The sequence below is a fragment of the Eschrichtius robustus genome, chromosome 11 (assembly GCF_028021215.1).
Source record: "Eschrichtius robustus isolate mEscRob2 chromosome 11, mEscRob2.pri, whole genome shotgun sequence".
Lineage (NCBI taxonomy): Eukaryota > Metazoa > Chordata > Mammalia > Artiodactyla > Eschrichtiidae > Eschrichtius > Eschrichtius robustus.
In genome coordinates, this window is record NC_090834.1 from 75,352,447 (window position 1) to 75,374,145 (window position 21,699).

The 21,699-nt window shown below is 46.7% G+C and overlaps 1 protein-coding gene across 4 annotated transcripts in view; it reads right to left on the reverse strand.

Annotated features, from left to right (window-relative positions):
* SERGEF (secretion regulating guanine nucleotide exchange factor) overlaps positions 1-21,699 on the reverse strand; it is a 228,000-nt gene that overhangs the window by 185,903 nt on the left and 20,398 nt on the right. For all 4 annotated transcript variants that reach the window (XR_011075388.1, XM_068555082.1, XM_068555083.1 and 1 more), the window contains exon 8: positions 19,273-19,431. Coding sequence is in view for 3 of the 4 variants with exons in the window: in XM_068555082.1 (XP_068411183.1) it covers positions 19,273-19,431 (159 nt within the window). In the remaining variant the exon portion in view is untranslated. The remainder of the gene's footprint in view (positions 1-19,272; positions 19,432-21,699) is intronic.

The window sequence follows — 21,699 nt, forward strand, 5'->3', positions numbered from 1 at the left end:
CAGCTGCCAACTACCGACATCTTAGGTAAATCTTAGCTAAGTCATCCTCTTTATCTTACTGATAAAGAAGAGGAAGAGAACTGAAGGCTTCACCATTGGATTTTGGGATTTTTGTAAGATACAAGCATAGTATACGGCACATCGTATCACACAACACAAATAAATTTAAACCAGGGGGTAAAAAGGAAGAGAGTGGAAGAGAGCAATGGAAAAGAGATGAAGCAAGGTGAGTTGGAGAAGATAAGAAGATTTAACCAGAGCCTCAGAAGACCTGGATCCTAATCCTGGCTTCTCTCCAAGGCTACGTGATCTTGAACACATCCCTTCCCTCCAGGGGCCCTATTTTTCCTATCCATACAATAAGAGGACTGGGATAGATGACCTCTGAGACATCTTCTTGGTCTAAACTTTAATAATGATGTCTAAAAATCCTCAGGGTCAAAATGGGTGGTGTACAATCTAATTTTCTTGGCACCTTTTGAATATTTACTCTGACCAGTGTCCTTGAATAAAACATCCACTCTAATATCAAAGACCACTAATATGATTAACAATTCTTTTTATTGAAGTCTAGTTGATTTACAATGCTGTGCCAATCTCTGCTGTACAGCAAAGTGACTCAGTTTTACATATATATGCATTCTTTTTTTTAAATTGAAGTACAGTTGATTTACAATGTTATGGTTACCAATTTTAAAATTTGGGAACTTGGCTGTATATCTTGTTTGTTTGTTTGCTTTTGTAAAATTTCCCAAGTCTCCAAAGTTGTATCATGAATAATATCACATAACAAAAGGTTTGGAATTTTTTTTTAGTTAATACAGGAATAAAATTTCCAAACATGAGCTGCTCAACTAAAACGAAGAGAAGAAGCAGCCTGCAAAGAGATTGAAAAAAAACATAAGGGCCTGGGGAGAATTATTTATTGAGAGCTGACTCTGTGTAAAACTCTATTTTAGGCACTGCCATGAAGTTATATAATTTAATCAACACTGAATGATTGGTGTGAATCCCATTTTACAGAAAAAGAAACAGGTCACAGAGGTTCAATGACTTGCTCAAGATCACACAGCTTGGAAGTGGCAAAGCTGCAATAATGATGAGGATAATAACAATAACCAATGTTTTGAGAGCACCTACTTCATGCCAAACTCTTTACATGGATTGTCCCATTTAGTCCACAAAAACACCCCGTGAGAAGGCATTATTATAATCCTCAAATTACAGGGGAGGAAACTGAAGCATAGAGGGAGGTGAAGTCTCAAGCTCAGAGCCTCCAGTTGCCCCCAGTCGGTGCCCCCAGTCACTGCCCTGCAGGGGACCCACCGGCCCGTGTGACCCCAGCTCCACTTTTCATTGGCCCACACTGCCTCTTTAAAAGTGGACAGTCCCCAAGGACTTCTGGAGGTTGTTCAGAGTCACAGGGACACCTGTGTGGGCTAGGGGCACAAAGACAGCCCGGCCAGATCACTAAGGGAGCATCACCCTCGGCCTATACGACAAAGATCAGAGTCCTAAGACATGCCAGGCACTCCACACGGCTGCTCCATTTTCACCACTCACTTTATTAGCTGTCAAATCAGGGGCACTGGCGAGAGAAGTCCAGACAGACTGCACCTGAGGAGCCCCTGGACCAGCTGTAGGACTGTCTGTACCACGCAGGATGGGGGCTTCCCAGACAAAAGCAGGGAGGACTGGTTTCTTCTCCAAACCTGGTGAGGGCATCTCAGGAAGCCCTGGTCCTAGACTGTTTGTGTATTTGGCTCCCTCGCCCTCCACAAGCCCCTCCCTCCAAGCACCTCTGTTCTCTTAGCGCTGGGTGACTGCCCCTTTGTCAAGGGCCTGCTCCACTTCCTCCCTCCCAGGCCTCAGGGTTGTGCTGTGCCCCAGCCTGCACTGCTGGTCAGCCTGCTTGTTCCACCCACAGAATTCCTTCTCATCCTCAGGGCCTGGCTCAAAAGCCACTGCCTCCCTAAAGTATTCCATCATCCCCTAGTCAGAATAGGCCATCCATTGCTTAGGAGCCACTGGCATGGTGCTTGTACCCCTGTTCTAACTACTATTCTATGCCACCAAATATAAGCTCATTTGATGACATGTCTTACATTGCCCACTGTCTTAGTCAAGGTTCTCCAGAGAAACAGAACCAGTAGGTTCCATAGAGCAAGATTTATTATAAGGAACTGGCTCACATGATTATGGAGGCTGGCAAGTCCAAAACCTGCAGAGCCGATGTCCAAGTTCAAACGCTGTCAGGCAGGAGAATCCTCTCTTACTCAGAGAAGGGTCAGCCTTTTGTTCTATTCAGGTCTTCAACTGATTGAATGAGGCACACCCACATTAGGGAGGGCAATCTGCTTTACTCAGTCTATTGATGTAAATGTTAATCTCCAAAAACACCTTCACAGAAACACGCAGAACAACATTTACTAAATATCTGGGCACCCATGGCCCAGTCAAGGTGACACATAAAATTAACCATCATATCCACTGAAGGGTGGAGAACAGTGATCCTTCCTTATGCTGTCTGTATTCCTCACAGCACCTAGCATAGGGCCTGACCCAGAGCAGGTGCTCAGTGTTTGCTGGAAGGAAAAAGAGTTACAGGCATTGCTCTTACCACAAGCTTTTATGTGCCACCAAGGATGTCAGAGACCATCCCATCCAACTCCCCAAAGAGAATACAAAACTAAGGAAAACAAATGACTCTTCACACAGACTACTCGGAAACAGAGCCGGGCACTCTCAATATTCAACAAATGGTTACTGAGTACTTTCTATAAGCCAGGTGCTGTCCCAGGTGCCAGGGGCCACAGCAGTGAACGAAACAGACAAAACTCCCTTCCTTGGCGAAGCTTACATTCTAGCAGGGGGAAGACAGACAATGGACAAAAATCACATAAAACATATCCCCTGGCAAACGACTTTAAGTGCTATAAATACAAAGTAGGAAAAGGGGACAGGAAGAGCTGGGGAGGGAGGTGGAGGCCCAGGACAGGTGCCCAGCTCCCCACTTCCTGTCCAGGGCTTTTCGTCTATAGCACACCACCTTTCTTAAAGGAAGAAAGTTAAATTGAAGAGCCCTCACCCAACTCCTGAAGGGACAGTGAGACTTGTTCGAACTACCTCTCAGGACTATGATGAAAAGGGAGACAATAAACATGAAAGCACTTTATAAACTCTAAATAGAGGTGCTGGAAATATCATGACTATCACTCTTTCTCTAAAGGCAGTTTGCAAAGAACCATCATGAGAGGCTGGACTGTGAGCCCCTGCCCTGAGGGGCTCTGGCCCCTGCTCTGGCCGAGTGCTTGGGCTTCCTGCTCCTCCAGGAGCCCAGCGGCACATCAGGCTGCCAGTCACACCTAGCAGTCACTTGGCACCCAGAGAAAAAACATCCCTGATTGAGGCCGGTGCCTCTGCAGATGTTTCCCAACTCATTTCACATTCCAACTCCCAAGCTTCTTCGCACACTTTTAGACTCTTATTAATAACACTTTAAAATGTAGATTGCTGCCTAATCTTAGCTGCGTAATTAAAAAAATAATCTTGCTTCTCTCCCTCCCGGCAAGAAAGGAAACCATACCCCAGGGCTTCTGCAGCTAAGAATCACACCCTGCAGAAAAGCTAGCAGGAGGCTGCAGGTGGTGGTGGTGGGGGGAGGACGGCGGGAGGGAGTGGGGGGAGTTGAAGCCAAGAAGCAAGTCTAATCCTTGATTTTGGAGAAAATGAAAATGAGGCTGAAGGAGGCGAGGGATTTGCCCAAGGACACACAATGTATTTTGGCAAAGCCAGAACCCAAATCCCAGTTTCCTGCTTCCCAGGAACCTCTGTCCACTGCCTCGTGGGGAGAGGAGAGGAAGAAGGCAGATGTGAAGTCCTTGGAGAGTAGGAACCTGTACTTGTGTCATTCTCCGTGAGCATTGCTCACTGCATAAGGAGAAACAGCTACAGGTCTCAGATGTTCAGGATGATTATGGAAACAAGGCTCAAAATTCTTTACATTCAGTTCAGACTCACAGACCACCAGAGCAGGAAGGGACCTCAGAGTACTCTAACCCTACCGTCTGCTTCAGCTGGGAAAAGTGCAGTCCAGTAAGGAAAGTAACTGACTTACCCAAGGTAAGGTAATAGTGGGTTAGAAGCAAAGCAAGGCTAGAACCCAGGTCACCCTGACTTCTGGCACATTCTACTCACAGCTTCTTAGAAAAATACGTCAACCTCTCAAAGCCTCAACTGCCACCTGCATTAGCTAATTACCAAAGGCCTCCTGGGCTCCTTGGCATAAAAGAGCAGAGACAGGCAAGGTCCACAGGGCTCCTCACTGCCCACTTCTCTAGCATGGCTTCTTGGAAGGCCCAAGAGCAGGGTAATGGAAAGACACACATCTCTACCCCCATCGCCTCAGGGTTCTCCTCTCCCCACCTAGCCCTGGACTTTGCCTTCAATTGCTGTCTCTTGCAAAAGATCATCAGCAGTTTCCATCTCTGTGAAGTTACAAAAAAAGAAGAAAAAAGGCCAAGCACTGAGCCCAGCTGTTGGTGAAGCTGCGTTTTCCACTGATGACGATGACTCACAGTGCCCAAGCTGGAGGCTGGAGCTGGGAATGAGACTTGGGTGATTGGGCACAGCCAAGGGAAAGCCGCAGTTCCCAAGCACGCCTGGGCCTGCAGAGACGCGCTGCCTGAGTCCCTTGGGTAAAGTCACAGCACCTGGCTGTGGGCACACAGCGCCCCCTGCAGACCATCCTGAGGTCCAGCAGGACCAGGAGCAGGGACAAACACTTACCTGGGGCCAGTGCATCCTGCAAAGCTCACCATGGTATCCAAGCTGTTATGTTAGGAAACCAGGGTCCCGCCTCTGAAAACCCAAGAGATCCCCCAATACTATTTGCATCCTTGGCTTCCAAAGAGAAACTGGCTGTTAGTTAACGGGAGGTCCAGATTAAGATCTTCAAGCAGGGAGACAGAGGTTGCCCCCGATCCTTGGGTGGGCAAATAATTCACCCAGGGGTAGGAGCAAGGAGGGGAGGGAGCCTGTCCCGGATGCCAGTTTGTGGTCAACCAGTGAGAACATCTTGGGACATGACTCTGGATGGTGCCTCTCAAATTTCCTCTAACCCTACCCCTGGGAACTGTCCCAGGTTCTTCAGGAGAGTTGAGTATAAAAGACCTATTGGGGCCTTAGGTGAGCTGCACTCACAGATGGGGGGCAGTCTCCCACCCCCACATGTAAGGACCCTGCGAGAGCGAGAACAGAGCAGGACAGCAGGACAAGGTCAGGAGGAGTCTGTGGAAGTGACGCCCGCCCACTGTCAGTGGTCTGGGGATTTGCCACTTGCCTCAAGCAGTGGCAGTAAGGAGCACCACCAGAAGAGGCCATAAGGAGAACCTGTTATGATCAAGCACCCATCAGGAAAGGGAAGATAATCAGACTTGGAGTCCCAGTAATTTCAATGAAAGGGGCCCTGCAGGTTACATTCAAATTGCTCATCTGGAGGTCCAAGGGCTCGTGGTGTGAAGGGCCACCAGGCCAGATGCACGGTGAGACAGCCTGTATTTCCTTCCCTTCCACATCTGATCTCTCTCTCACTCTGCTCCCTGATCCCATCTGCCCCTCAGGCCCCAGAAAAAACATCCTTTACCAGCACCCCACCCACCAAGAAATTCCACCAATGTGACCTTCTGTAAAAACCTGACTGGGTTTAAGATGACCTCCGAGGCGTTCACATTGAGTCCCACTAGAGATGGTGAGCACCAAAGCTATAGTGCCTTCCCTGGAGAGGCTGACTTTTCCATGGCCAGGGACTGGGAAAGGCATCTGCTACACAGGATTTTTCATTTCATAGGATCAGCTCCAACCAAATCAGCAAAGCACTGTTACTATGGACCATCTGCCAGGACCCGGAAACAGCCCTGTTACATAAAGGGGCTGGTGTAATGAAATTTATTAAACTGGATTCTTCCTTCCTCCATAAAGGAGACGAAGCAATTACAGTCTCTCTTAGGAGAGGCGCTGCAGGGCAGTGGAGGAGCCCTGGGCTAGAGACCCATGGGTTCTAATCCTGGCCCTGCGTCCATTAGCTATGGGACCGTCTCCCTGGGCTTCTGGTTCCTTAAATTTCAAATAAGGATGAGATGGTCCCTTCCAGCATTAAAAGTCCATGACTTCTTATTGTTTTCACCAAAATGGCAAAAAAAGTAAGCATACTTTGATATTAATTTTGTACTGTAGAGTTAATTTTCTGAAGAAGAGCAGTGCCTTCATACTTGCAGGCTAAATGAGAAAAGTGCTGAGCGGAGCCCCTGACCCAGGGGCTGGCTGGAGGAAGGTACACAGAGGAGAAACCAGAGGTTGGTACCTTCTATCACCCAGGCAGGAAAGGCCCAAGCGACTCACAGAGAGTTCTCTGGGAAGCAGTACAGTATTGTCAATGATCCCGTTTGTGCACACAGTACTTTGCATGTACAAAGTGCTGTCACATCCAGGATCTTACTTGATCCTCACAATGTCCTCCGGTAGACAAGGTGACATTGCTGACCCCATTTCACTCTGAGCAAGGTAAGGCCAAGTAACTAGGTGGGCTGAGTCCATGTCTCTTAACCTCTCTTCAGTTTCCTCACACGTAAAATCGGGAGGGAGCCTTGCTCGGCAAACTTTGTGTAAGGATTAAATAGATGATTTTGCAAAGCCCTGGCAAAATGCCTGGCACACAAGTGCGTCCTTGGTAAACATGAATAACCCTTCCCCACACCCTCCATCTCCTCGGGGACGTGTGGGAGAAACCCCGAAGCTGCTCATCTTCAGGCCCTTATGAAACGCTTCAAGATGGAAGGAAACGCAACCTGCCCTGTGGCCTGAGACAGCTCCCCAGAGGGTGGACCAGTGAGCCAGGTAACTCCAGTCCCTACCAGTCTTGGCCTTTCTAATGGTTGCCCAGGTCATGGGGGAGAGGGTCCCCCTGGGAATCCAGAGTACCTCAAAAACAGCCACAGAGAGACGTGAGCAGAAAGCAGCCTGTAAGAGCTGCCCCGAGGCAGGGCCCTCCCTCCCCTGTTCATATATATCGCCCCCACCCCGAAACCTTCAGCTGCTCCTCCCACTGCTCACAGAATAAAGCCTGAATAAGGACCCATGCCTGTTATTCTTGAGGGATTCCAGTCCCTTCTGATCCTCTCTGGCTCCATGTTAAGCAAACCACGCCAGGGTGCACTTCCCACTTCTATACCTTTGTTTCCAGGATTCCTTCTGCCTGGAATGCCCTGCCCTCACCTCGGCTATTCAATAAATATTTGTTGAATAACAGAGTGAAGGCATGAAAGAAGGAATGTGTGAATGAGTGAATGACATGATATATACCCCCACTGAGGCAGCCAAATTAGGGATTATGATTCTCATTTAACAGATGAGGAAATTCAGGCCCAGAGAGGTTATTGACTTGCCTAAGATCACACAGCCAACAAGCAGCCAAATTAGAACTTGAACCTGGCTCTTCAGGGCTCTTTTGGCTACCTCAGGCTTCCTCCTAAGGTAAAAAGTCACTCTTAGATTAGGAAAAAGCTGATCCAAGATTCCTAAAAATGGGCCACTTTCATCTTGGCACACGTCCGAGAGCACTTTAAGGCACTGGCTGTCACTATGATTATTGAGAGTTCCCGTGAGACAGGCAAGGTCCCCTGAGAAAGGGCAAGCACAGTGCCATCTGTCAAGAACCTAAAAATGATGGCGCAATTACAGGCCGGTCACTTAATGCTCACTTTTAGAGAGCTCCTGGAACAAATCAATCCCCACCAGGAAAGAGGAGGAGGGTTCTTTGAATGGAAACTCAGCCCTCTTGCCAGGGACCTCCGAGCCCTTACCAGAACCACCCTGTGAACTCGCAGCATGGCCGGTGCGCCAACCCCCTGCCCCAGGGACAGATGGGGCAGCCGAGACCCCACAACCCTAGGGCACCAGGCATCACTGTCAGCCCCAGGGAGCTGAAGCTCTCTCTGCCCTGGGCCTCTCCAAGAAGGTGGGAAGAGGGCAGGGCCACAGGCCGGTCTCCTGAGCACAGCCACTGAAAACGGCATCGCTCCCACATCCGAAAACTGCAGCCACTCCATGCAACTAACCCTCATGGAGCCCTTCTTCTACGCCAGGGGAGATCCAGGGGGAATGAAACAGACCAAGTCCCTAACCCCGTGGGGCTCACACCTGGTGAGGGGAGAATGACGACAAAAGAGTAAACAAACAATGATACTGTAGTTTCAGGCAGTGAAAACTGCTCTGGTGGAAAATAAAGCCGGGCGCGGAGTCGAGTGGGTCTGAGACGGGTGGAGGTAGCCACTTTCAGTGGGGTGCACAGCGAGGGCCTCTGTGGGAGGTGACAGTGGGCAGAGTGATGGCAATGTGGCAGTCGCTACATGGGTGGGGCTCCGGGAGACCAGCACTCCTGGCAGAGGGAACCGCTGGGGTCCAGATGCAGAGAGGAAAGGTACTTGACCTCTTCTCAGAAGGCCTTCTACCGCCAGACACCACCCCCGAACCTGCTCCACGAATACCTGCCCTTTACTACTTCACAGGCCTCTTCCCCACGGCAGCCCACCACAAGCCTTCTCCACAGAAGAGAGAAACATATGTGCTCCTCCCTGTCCTCCAGCCTGGGAGTCGCTTGCTACATTTCCAGTGCACTTGCTTTGAGGGGCGGTGGCATGAGGAAATGAAATGAGTTTGACCTTTGACATCAAACAGAGCATGGTTCCGGTGTCTGCTTGGTTAACTAGCTGTGTTACTTTAGACAAGCCACTCAGCCTCTCTGAGCCTCAATTTCCTCACCTGGACTGCAGGGGAAATGAACCCTACCTCAGAGAGTTATGAGTATGTAAGTGGCAGCACCTGGCAGAGCACCCGGTACATGGTGTTTGGCAAAGATTGGTTCCCTGCCCTACTCTGACCCCCTTGGAAATTAAAAAAAAATTTTTTTTTTGTTCAACCAACTGTGCTAACTTACTGCAATGTACCTCTGGCAAGGCCCATCCGTTGGGTGTGGGGACTCCGAGATGACCCTTGACGAAGAGGAGGGCCCTGAACCAGAGGACAACTGGGCGGACAGGAGGGGAGCAGAAAAGACAAAGGACACTGCCCTTACTGCAGGTGGGAGGGTGGAGATCATTAGGACCAGACGCTCAAAGAAACCACAGTCAAGGCAGACAGTTAACTGCTGTCCCCTTCCCTTCCCACCTCCAGCTCACTGGCCCAGGGCCCAGGTTCTTGTCTCCTGACTCTTCCTGTGGGGCAGCCAGCTAGAGGCCAAACCCATCTCAGTTCTTCTAACAAGCGAGGAGATTAACTCACAGGGAGACCTTAGGTAACCTCCTTCTTTCTCTGGGCCTGGTAGTGACCTCTGGGGTCCTTTCAGCTCTGACCTTGCTAATTCTGACTCTGGATGCTGGCCATACCGGCCTCACCCACAAGGCTATCTGCCTGCCCACTGCTGCCATCTGGTGGCTCTCCAGGCCTAGCTGCACTTGGCTTTGGCCAGGCTCTCTGCAAGCCCCTTATTCGAGCGCACCTACTTCAAAGGGTGAATCTTGCTTCTGCTGCAGCTGGACACACACTGCACTCCTCTGGACCACAGATCAATCGGTATTCGTTGCCAAACACAAACACCAAAAATAACACCAGAACTTCATCTCTCTAGCAGAGATGACACAGCTGCAGCTGAGAGCCTGACCTCCCTGCCCAAAGAGAGGAAGTAACCTGCCCAAGGTCGCACAGCTGCCTGGCTCCCAGACCAGCGCCCAATTCTGCTTTACCACAATGCTTAGGGCTGGTGGGCACCCTGGAAACCAAAAGTAGAGTCAGCCCAGGGTCAAGTAAACAAAACCTTTGGAAGGTGGGAAACAAACTGTCAGGATTCCTTGCAAACCTCAAGAAATGGTAAGATAGGACATGTGAATATGTGAGCACTGCCTGCAGAAATTCACTGGAAATAACAAATTGGAGGTGGCCAGGGTACCTCCTGACCTTGGAGGGCATCGTTCACGAGGACGCCTGCAGGTCTGTAAACCAGTCTCCAAGCACCACCACAGCATGGATCCTAGGCTAGGCAGACCGCCAGAGGGCGACAGAGGGTGAGGAAAACACACAGGTAGCATCAATGTGTTTGCACGGGCTTCCCCCACCAGACACTGATCCTCAGGGTTGAGTTCTATCTTTTCTTCTCTATCTCCAGGCCTCTTGGCACCTGGCCAGAGGAGCTGGGTAAACGTATATACAGGCAGATCCCTCAGATTCCCGCACAACCATGGGAACTGTCCACGCTCTGTGGACTCAACTGATCACACTCTTGGCTCTGTCTGCAGCCTTCTTCTAAACCCTATAGTACAGGCCCTGAAAAAAATACTGTGTGACTTCAAGTAGGTCACTTGCCTTTTCTGGTCTCTATTGTCTCATATCTGCATAACTGAGTTCTGCTGGATGATCTTCAAAGTTCTTTTAAACCTAAAATTCTAGAATTTGAAACCAAATTGAGGCAAATCAAGGCCACTCTTCACCTGCTGAGCAAATAGGACAGTGAGAAAGGGGGAAGTAGTCAAACAATGCTTCCCTCTAGTGGTGTAACACTGTCACTACACCCTCTCAGCTCAGCCCTATAACTCAACTCCACTCCATCCTACCCTGAACTCTGAACGGGAGAAATCATCTTACAGCTAGGCAGCTAAGCGCAGGTACAGTGGAGCGAGACAGAAAAAATGGACACCAGGCTCAAGGAACCAATGAGGCCTCTGAGCTGGTTCCGCAACAGTGGAGAAATTCTCCATCTTCAGGAATGAGTGTATCTTGGAGCTCAAAGGACCTTTTGTCACCTCCAATTCCCCTCTCCAGATGAGGAAACCAAGGCTCAGGGATGTTCAGAAGGGACTTGCCTGAGGTCACAAAGCTGACTCATGACTGAGCCAAAAATAGATCCCCGCTTTCCTGCCTCCTTCAGCCTCTTGCCTCTTTTCCATGCAGACTCCCAGATGAGGTCCATGGAAGTGATGTGTCAAGGGCATATATATACACAGGAATACACCAGCAAAGAGGCCAGTTCCCTGCACTGAGAAAGTTTATTCATTAACACTTATGGGGGATATAATCAGACTGCAAATTACATATTCAGCATAGAAAATATAAAAGAAAATAAAATTCACTCATAATCCCACCAATCAGAGATAATACTCTGCCATATTTCCTCCTGGTCTTTCTATGCAAACATTCTTTTTGGAAAAAAAAAAATTAGAAGTTGTTGTCTAGTACCTTATTGTAACCTACTCTTTTTACTTACCTTATCATGAGCGTATTCCTCTGTCATTAAATATCCTTCTAAAACATTCTATTTAGGGGCTATATATTCCAACATACCATATATTCCAAATTTGTACCATAATTTATTTAACTAGTTCCCCCTACAATTTCATTTGTTTCCATGTATTTGTTTTTGTCATTATAAATTAGGCTGCAATGAATGGCATTATACTTAATCTCCCAATGCACCCATAATAATTTCCTTAGGCCTGTTTTACTTTTTTTTATAGGATGGAATTTCAGAGCTGGAATGGCCCTTGGATATCATTATGTCCACAACCTCCTATTATCCAGATGGGAAGAAGGGGACCAGAGAGTTCTGTGTCTTGCCAGAGGACAAAGAAAGCAACAGAACCAAGTCCCAAACTCTCCACGCATTAAAATGGGACCTTCCCAAAGGATTTCACACCCTTTCCTGACTACCCTCTCCCACATTGACTTCTCCTTCCCCTGAAACCCTAGAGCCTTCAGTGTCTAGGCCACTCCTCTGGCTCTCTGCCATATTTTTTCATTCTTCGACTAAATATTTCATTTGTTCACCCAACTATAAACTTCCTGAAGGTAGTTCTGGATTTTATGTTTCCTTGTAGTCTGTAGCATAGTGCTATATATATCTAGGTAAGCATTCCACAGATACCTGCTGAAGGATCAAGGATAACTAGGAATTTTCTTCCTTACTGCTTGGGAGAATCACTGGCAAAAGCTGGAAAAAAATGTTTCTTTGAAAAGTAAAAGAAGTTTAGTTCATGGGTTAGAGCATTCTGAGATACATACTACTTGGAGTTAGAGTAGCAGGCTTGGAGACACAAGACCAGGTTCAAGTTTTAACTCTGCCCAACTATGTGAACCAAGGCAGTGCAGTTAACCAATTAGGGACTTGTCTGGAAAGCAAGGATAATAACACCCATCTTGCCACCTTCAGATGAGAAAATGGAGATGAAAGCACTTTACAGTGATAAAAGTAGTCCACAAGAGCTATGACTGCTATTGTATTATCGTAAATGGAAACGTGGCTGCCTCTGTGAATCCTGGGGTGGCCTCCAGACCCACGCTCCTGGAGCACCATGTCCTAATTTCTACTCCACACACAACTCCATTAAGGGAATCTCTGGCTACACATTTCAGGTGAGAATTAGTGTTTCCTTGAAGCAGAACTTCACGTACAGAAGGAACTATTATTCCTGGTTCAAGTCGCTGGGTGTGAGTAGTTAAGCCATCCACATTTCCTCCTCATCTCTGGAGAGAAAATGACAAGGTGGAAAGAGCACTAGACCGAGGTCATGAGACCCGAGTTTTGTCCTCCCTCCTTCCCTCACGCTCTGTGCTTCCCCCTCTTCAGTCCTCAGTTTCTCCATCTCTATGCTGAGGGGGTCAGGCCAGACGAGCTCTAAGTTCTCATCCATTCCTGACATTCTAAGGATTCTAGTACAAAAATTAATGGCTTAATAAAAAGAAATGAAGTTGAGTTATTTGTAGTGAGGTGGATGGACCTAGAGTCTGTCATACAGAGTGAAGTAAGTCAGAAAGAGAAAAACAAATACCATATGCTAACACATATATATGGAATCTAAAAAAAAAAAAAGGTTCTGAAGAACCTAGGGGCAGGACAGGAATAAAGACGCAGACATAGAGAATGGACTTGAGGACACGCGGAGGGGGAAGGGTAAGCTGGGACGAAGTGAGAGAGTGGCATGTACATATATACACTACCAAATGTAAAATCATTAGCTAGTGGGAAGCAGCCGCATAGCCCAGGGAGATCTCAATGCTGACATAAAGGCACTGTCTTGCCTCTTTGCTTCAGTTTTCTCATTTGCCAAGTGAGGAAGTTTCTCTTTCCATTTCTGGTTCTCTAAAACTTATAAGACTTTAGGACTTTTTAAGGTGACACTGAAGAGAGTGAAGAATGTCAGGAACTCTGTATTGGGGCCCACTTTTCCAATCCATAGCTTCTGTGAGACCACAAGGCTGCTTTGTGATACTATGTGGCCCAGGGAAAGCATCCAGCATCCCCAAGGCAACCGGGCTCTAAACATTCTGACCAACCCCATGTTAAGGTTTGGATCATGTGTAAATCATTCCCCTTGAAATTCTAATAAATCACCAGCAACCAGCACTTAGCATTTGTAAGCACTGATCTTTCTGCACTCGCCAGGAGAGTCCTGAATCAACCTGTTACTAATCCAGAGACATTCAGATCCAGCCCTACGGAGACCTCTGCTGGAAAGAGAAGATATGGGACATCTGACCTCCTGATGGCTCCACAGTTTCAAAGGGCAGAGGAAGCCACCGTATACTGAGCTGACATGAGCCCTGTCCTGTGCTGGATGCTGGAAGCTTTGATACACCATCTCATTTAATCCTCATCCAAGGTCAGCAATATTTCCCCGTTTTCCTAATGAAGAAATAAGCTCAGAGAAATGAGGCTTATTCATTTGTCCAGCATGCACTGAGTACCTACCTCGGATGTGCCAAGTACTTTGCTAAGCACAGAGGACACGATGCTGAGCAAAACAGACATGGCTCCTTCCCAGATGGAGCTTACAGTCTAGTGGGATGGGAATTAGTTAAAGAATCCTATAGAAAATAGCACAGGACTTCCCTGGTGGTGCAGTGGTTAAGAATCCACCTGTTGAGACTTCCCTGGTGGCGCAATGGTTAGGAATCCGCCTGCCAGTGAGGGGGACACGGGTTCGATCCCTGGTCCGGGAAGATCCCAGGTGCCGCGGAGCAGCTAGGTCTGTGTGCCACAACTACTGAGCCTGCATGCCACAACTAATGAAGCCTGTGAGCCCTAGAGCCCGCATGCCACAACTACTGAGCCTGAGCACCTAGAGCCTGTGCTCTGCAACAAGAGAAGCCACCGCAATGAGAAGCCCGCGCACCGCGATGAAAGGTAGCCCCCGCTCGCCGCAACTAGAGAAAGCCCGCTCGGCAACTAAGACCCAACGCAGCCAAAAATAAATTTAAAAAAAAAAAAAAGAAGAAGTAATGTGTTTAAAAAAAAAAAAAAGAATCTGCCTGCCAATGCAGGGGACACGGGTTCGAGCCCTGGTCCAGGAAGATCCCATGTGCCGCAGAGCAACTCAGCCCGTGCGCCACAACTACTGAGCCTGCGCTCTAGAGCCCGCGAGCCGCAACTACTGAAGCCTAGAGCTCGTGCTCCGCAGTAAGAGAAGCCACCACAATGAGAAGGCCATGCACCACAACGAAAAGTAGCCCCCGCTCGCTGCAACTAGAGAAAGCCCGCACGCAGCAACGAAGACCCGAGACAGCCAAAAATAAATAAATTAATTAATTAATTTTTAAAAAAAGAAAATAGCACCAAGGAGAGGCTGTAGTGCCCTGAGAAGAGATAGAAGGGAAAAGTGATGAGTCAGGGATGTCAAGGGAAGGCCTCCCTGAGGAGGTGATGACTAAGTTGAGGTCTGGGGGAAAAAAAAAAAAGGATGTAACTAAGTCAAAATGAAGAAGGTGAGCAGGGTAAGTGTGGCAAATAGAGGGAACATCGGCTGCAAAAGCACTATGGTGGAAAATCCAGGATCCATTCCAGGTACCAAGGCCCGAGTAGAGGTCAGCCAGAGATCAAGAGCTAGCTCAGTTAGAAACAGGGCTGGAAAGGCAGGCAGAGGGCAGACCACGCAGGACCTGGTGACCACTAAGGATTATGTCTTTATCATAAGAGCAATGGGAAGCCACTGGAATGTGACACATGGGTTTGAAAAGATCTTCCAACTGAGGCATGGAGAACAGACTGGGGGGAGAGGGAGTGATGTGGGAAGATGAGGACACCAGGCAGAGTCCGCTGCAGGATCCAGCAAGAAGGTGACAGTGGCCTGCACCACGGTGGTGATGGAGAGGAACTGGCACAATCAGGAGGCTGGCAGAGCTGAGTCACACCTCGGCCTGTCTGACTTCAAAGCCACGCTTCTCTCTACCTTGCCATCTATTCATTTGTTCAGCAATCAGTTACTAATCATCTACTATGTGCCGGGCCTGTGCCAGGTGCTGGGGATACAGCCATGAACAAAACAGACACTGCTCTCATGGAATTTACAGTCTAGACATTAAACAAATAAGAATGCAAATGGATGTATACAATCCATTTTGTAGGAAGAGTACAGTTTCGTAGTATGTATACAATCCATTGAAGGAAGAATAGTGTGATCAGAGATTTTAACAGGAAAAATTACCTGTAAGGCCATGATTATCTTATATTGATAATATATAAGAGCTACGTGTTGGCTGCATGTAAGTGAAAGACCTCAGGAAACTTTGCCTGTCAGACCTGGCCAGTTCATGAGCCCTGAGGGGAGAAGCTGGTGTGTCTCAAGCCCTGCACAGACCCTGCCGAAATAGAAGCCTTTCTAAAAGCAACTGCTAACTCCTTAATGTTCTCACACATCCCAAGCACAGGCACCCCCTGTACAGGTATGTACAGCATTTTACAGTTAGTTAGGATCTTTCACACAGATTCATTCATTTGAACCTCACAGCAGCTGTCTGTAGAATGGAGGTAGGTTTTAATATCCTGCATGAGAGAGGAGGAAATTGAGGCCTAGACAGGTGAAGTGACTCAAGTAAGGTCACCCAACTAGGAAGGCACACAGATCCACCACCCAGTTCTCACTAGAAGCACTTTGGGCCAGGAACTCATGAATCTCAGAGGAGACAGCTGCAGGTCACCGAGCCTGGATAAAGTCACACAGGAGTCCCATGAAGTTCCCGAGAACAATGATCGGGGACATTAAGCAGCTTGGGAAAGGTTTCTAGAATGCAGCTCCACCAGTCTGAGACACAGGTACCTTGCCAGCTTTCCCAGATTAGAACAGGTTCTCTTGGACTCTTTCCAAGTGTCTCTAACGGAGAAAAGTATTTTTCCATCGCAAGCACTGCAGGTAGGCACCAGACTCCTGAAGAGGGAGGACAGAGACTGCATCCCAGATTCCCACATAGACGAACTAAAGTAAAGTTATCTTGATACCATGTGAACTGCCCTTGCTAAGCACCTACCACTGGGGATGGCAGTCTTGGGCAGCATTTCTCAATCACGGTACCACTAACATTTGGGGCTGGGTATTTCTGTGTCGGGGGGCGCTGCCCTTGCATTGTAGGACATTTAGCAGCATCCCTGGCCTCTACCAACTAGATGCCAGTAGCACGCCCACCCCCAGTTGTGACAACCAAATATGGCTCCAGACACGGCAAATGTCCCCCAAGGGACAAAGTTGGTGTAGGGACTATGAGAAGGGAGAAAGCACAGTCTACTCCCCGTCTCCATCCTAACCCAGCCCAGCCCAGCCCACCTTACTGGACGGATCTATGGTCACTGCACATAAGCTGTTTTTAATCAATAACACACCCCTAATGTCTTCCAGAAGGAGACTGGGGGCAGCCTCTGTGCTGATGTGGCTGCAGGTAGGTCCCAGGAACAATTCTCCACTGGAGCTTGTGAAAACAACTAGAGCCAAATAACTCCTTGGCCCAATAATGAGCTGCTTTTGACCCTGTGAGCAAATCTTGTTCCCATTAATATGAGCAGCTGGGTCTGATTAAACTGGAAGCCCTGGCTGTTTCTTCCCAATGACACCGTGCCAGGGCAAAGGCTTCCACGGCTGCTAGGAGGAGGGCGAAACTGGTGAACCAAACAGCAGGAGACTCTCATCTACCCAAAACTCAGTGCAACAACCAGGACGCTCAAACATCCCAGCTTTTAACCACTCTGGACTCAGGAGAAAGGGGAAAATAACAAAGTGCATAAACAAGAGATCTGAATTAACAAGTTAATTAAACAGCTGAGACATTACCCAAAGATCACGCTCTCAAGTGGAGGTGGAGACCTGAACCTGAGCCCCAGAGCAGCTAGGGTGACTCAGACAGTGTCAGGGACATCGGTTCCAACCTCCCACCCTGAGTGCTGGGCTGTTGGCCCAGACGTGGAAATCAGCATGAGTTACAATGCTGCAAAGCTAGAATCAAAGCAGCAACATCTTTATGTCTTTCATTAGTCAGCTGCCTAACCAGTTAACGGGTTTACTGACAGACTCAACTAAACTCACTATGGTTTGGTAGTAAGTGTATTTTACTGCACTGCAATTCTTTGAAGATTGACTAAGCATGAAACGCCTACCTGTTAACACCCAGTGACTCAGACTACTGCTAGTGTCTGTGCCATTCCTGCACACTGACTTAGCTCCACTGCTGCACTGAAATCTGATAACAGGTCTGTCTCCCCTAGTGACAGTGGGCTCCTTGAGGGCAGGATTAGGACCTAGTACAAGGTATGGTACATAAACAGATCCTCACCATCTGTATGATGGACAGATGGATGATAAAGTCTTCTGTTTCTGTACTCTTAGACTTAAGCCTGTCCACACATTGCAGTGGGAGGGCACGGCCCACATCTTTTCTGTTTCTTCAAGGCTTAGCACACTGCTCAAAAGGTTCCGAATAAACAAGAACCGATTTGGTTGGACTCTTGAATCCAAAGAGACAAACTGAAGCCTTCTGATCATGGACCAGCGAGTCCAAGGAAAGAGGTCAGAAATCCTCGCAGTCTACCCTGCCTCCTATGCATGTGAATATGTTTAGTCCCTTTTAACTAGAAACAGTTTAATGTAGGCAATGAATACTTTCTCTGCTAGGCACTGGAGATACAGATGTGAGCAAGATGAATATGGTGCCTCCTATCACAGAGCTCACTGTCTGGAGGAGAAGAGAGAGAGTAGCAATTATACAAATAAGCGGCTACTATGCTCAGGGTCTCTTTAAGAAAAACGTATGTCGATGGTCCCAATCTTCAAGCAGTCTGGACTTCTTTGAGGAAAGTCATGATTTTCCTCCAAATGAATGACATCATTAGAGCATCCTCTGAAGCGGTAAATATGGAAAGTTTATTATACACCTTTGTTATATAGGCCTCTGTACCAAAACAATCTTAAAAAAATTTTTAAGAACCAATTAAAAGCACCATGGATATAAATACTCATAAGTCTATGTCTGTGTGTTCAAACGTGTAGTATGTGTGACTTACCCAGGATAACTGAAGCTGACCTGAAAACGTACAAAAGTACTGGATTAAGTCACCAGGTATTTGAGAGGCTACAGATCTGTGTGTCACTAACGAGCAGGCGAAGAGCAGGCAAGGGGACTCCTGAGAAACCCTGAAGTTCAGAAGGCCTTGACACGATAACGGTTCTTAAGAATTACAAACTGCTGGTCTGGGAAACTGTGTCAGTCAGCAAGAGCTCTAGGAAGGTTGGGAAGAAGGGAGGCCATGAAAAAACAAACCCCGAGAACAAAGTCAGGAATATGAAGACCAGGCAAGGAGAACTGCCCTAAGATGAGAAATCAACGCAGATATTATCAAGAAAACATAAAGATGCCAAAAGCTGGATGGCATGGCCTGGTAAGGTAACATCTGAAGGAATATGTGGGGTGTTTGAATCAATGTACAAAGTTTGTTAGGGTTAATAAAAATTTAAATCAAAATACCATGCCACCTATGACTCAAAGTAATGCTTTTGCCTCAATCTTAAAATATTTAACTTAATAGTTTCTGACACCTTTAATTTAGACTCAAGTGAAAATGCAAATACAGTCATCCCTTTAGCTATGACAAGGCAAAGACTCCCCAACAACCTGGACAAATTTCTAGGTGATGTTTGTTGCAGTGGGTTCCTTCGCAAAACCTCATGGACTCTTAGGGCCAGAAGGAGTTAACCTAAGCCAGCCTTGCCTTTTTGGGTGTAAACGTGTGATCCAGAGAGGAAAAGCCACATATCTGGCTGACTGCAGAGCTAGATCCCAGGTCCTCCCCTTCCCAACCCTTAAAGCTTTTCATCAGTAAAAACCAAACTACCTAATCCCAAGCATTCATAGCTACTTAGACAGCTGTCCCCCAGCTGCTCTTCCCACCCACAAACTCTCTGCCACTCTCACCTGTCTGAGCAACCAGGTGTGTCCACCCATTCCAGACAGCAGCGACCTTTTCATTCTGAAAACAATGTGCTTCTATTTTCTGGGGCACAGGAAGGAAAGCAGCCTGGGAAGCCAGTTGCCCATGCTTGTTGCTTCCCCAAACAAACAGCTCTCCTGCATCTTAAACAAACAAAAGGGGGACAAAAGAGGTGAAGGAACATTAGTCCAAAATGATGGAAAATAACCCAAGTTTGAAAAAAAAAAAAGTGGTTAAAAGAAGTTGTATTACTCTTAATCCTAAGATGTTGAATAGAGCAAAACAAGATACCAAATTCATGTATAGCATAACAATACACAAGACTTTAAAAAATTCTTTAAATAGGAAAAAAGGCCAAATGTTCTTAGCAGTTTGTCAAGGAATAGGAATGTGAGTTTATTTTTTCATTAATTCACTCAGCAAATATTTGTTCAACATCTACCATGTGCAAGACATATGTTTCTCTATATTCTACATTTTTAAAATAAACGCTTGCATTACCTTTTGTCAGGAAAAATATATATTAGCTTTTTTAAATAACAGGTTAAAAGATAAATTGTTTAAAGCTTAAACTTTATAAATATAAGATGATTTCACTACATGCCCTGTCCAGCAGAAAATATAATGTTATTATATCACATCCGCATAGCACTTAAGCTCATTTGAACCTCACAATAATCCTGTGATATAAGCAGGAATGCGACTGACTGACACTGTGATTTAATAGAAAGAGAGCAACTTCAGAGTCAAGTGACTCTGGCTTCTATTCTTGGATCTGCTAACTAGCTACTGACCTTGGACAAACCACTTCCTCTCCAAGCCTTAGTTTCACCAGCTGAAGACTGGAGGGGAGGGCGGTTGGTCAAGAAGGGCAGACGATATAACTGATGACACTGTTAACAGGAGATACTTGTGGGTGACGGCAGCAAACCAGAGGGCACATGCTTGTCCAAAAGGCATTCACATTCAACAAATCTTTAACTGGAAGTCAAACAAAATGGGGCCATAGACCATAATTTGGCTCATGAATCTACAGTTTGTGACTCCTTGGATGATTTCTAAGTGCTTTCCCAACCCTAACATTCCAAGGTTCTACACTGCACAGTAAGCACACAGTACACACGTGTGGCTACTGAACACTTGAAATGTGGCTAGTCCAAATGAGACATGTTGAAGACAAACAAAGCACAATGGATTGTAAAGACGTAGTGCAAAAACAACAAAAGGAATGTGCCTCATTAATAAGTTTCATACTGATTACATGTTGAAATAATATTTTGGATATACTGGGTTAAGTAAAATAAATTATTAAAATTAATTCACCTGTTTCTTTTTACTTTTTGCAATACGGCTCACATTATATTTCTCCTAGACAACACTCTTCTAGAAGATAAATTAACCAAGGCTCGGAGATGTTAAGTAACTTTCAAGATCACATAGCTAATAAGGGATCAAGTGGGACCAGAAGCCAGGGTTTTTGCTTCCACGGCATTCTGTGACCTCCCAATAAAGGTTTACAGTATTGCTTGCCCTGAGGCAGTCTGGTCTATTCTCCAAAACTGATCAGAAGCCAAACAGTATCATTAAAGGATATTAGACCAAGATTCAGGCTTCAAGTCCCAGATCTGCTACTGGATCACTCTGTGACACGGGGCACATCACTTCACATTCTGGGTCTCTGTTTCATAGAGTCTGAGGGTCTATAAATCAGTGGAGCCTTTTTGTCACCCAGGTGACCTTGCAGCAATGACATTCTGCAGTGCTATACAACGAATTTGGTATATTTCATGCCTAGAGAGAGGGCAACCTCCCTGGACCTCACCAGGGTGTATGAAGTATGAGGATCCTTTACAAGAGGGCAGCGGACCCCTCAGCAAAGCTTCAACCCATTAAATGGAGTGCTTAGCTACCAAGGTACCACTGACAATGAGCCTGCATCTGTAATAAGCCTTCATGTATCTTAGTAAGTCTAAACCATCTTTTTGCAAAGACGAACTGTCTTCTACATGCGGATCATTACACTGTTGCATCAGCAGGCAAAACTAAATTCTGCTGCAATGTCAAATAGTTACATAATCTACAACTCCAGAGAGAAGGTCTAAAGAACACTGAACAAAATCCAATGTGTAACAGCTTGAACTAGACCAGGAAAGACGGATATTAATCTTGACCCTTTTTAATTCACTTTCACAATATCCAAAACGAATTCACTTTGTGAATATACTTTAAAAATCACTAAACTGCACACTTTAAAGGAGTGAATTTCATATATGAATTATATCGCAATACAAAATCCAACATCTATGTTTTAAAAACACCATAGTAAAAATGCTCCACATATGAAATAAAAAATAGCTTTACTAATTACAAGAGTTTTTAAGAAATCGATGTTAGCAAGCAACTAGAAGAAT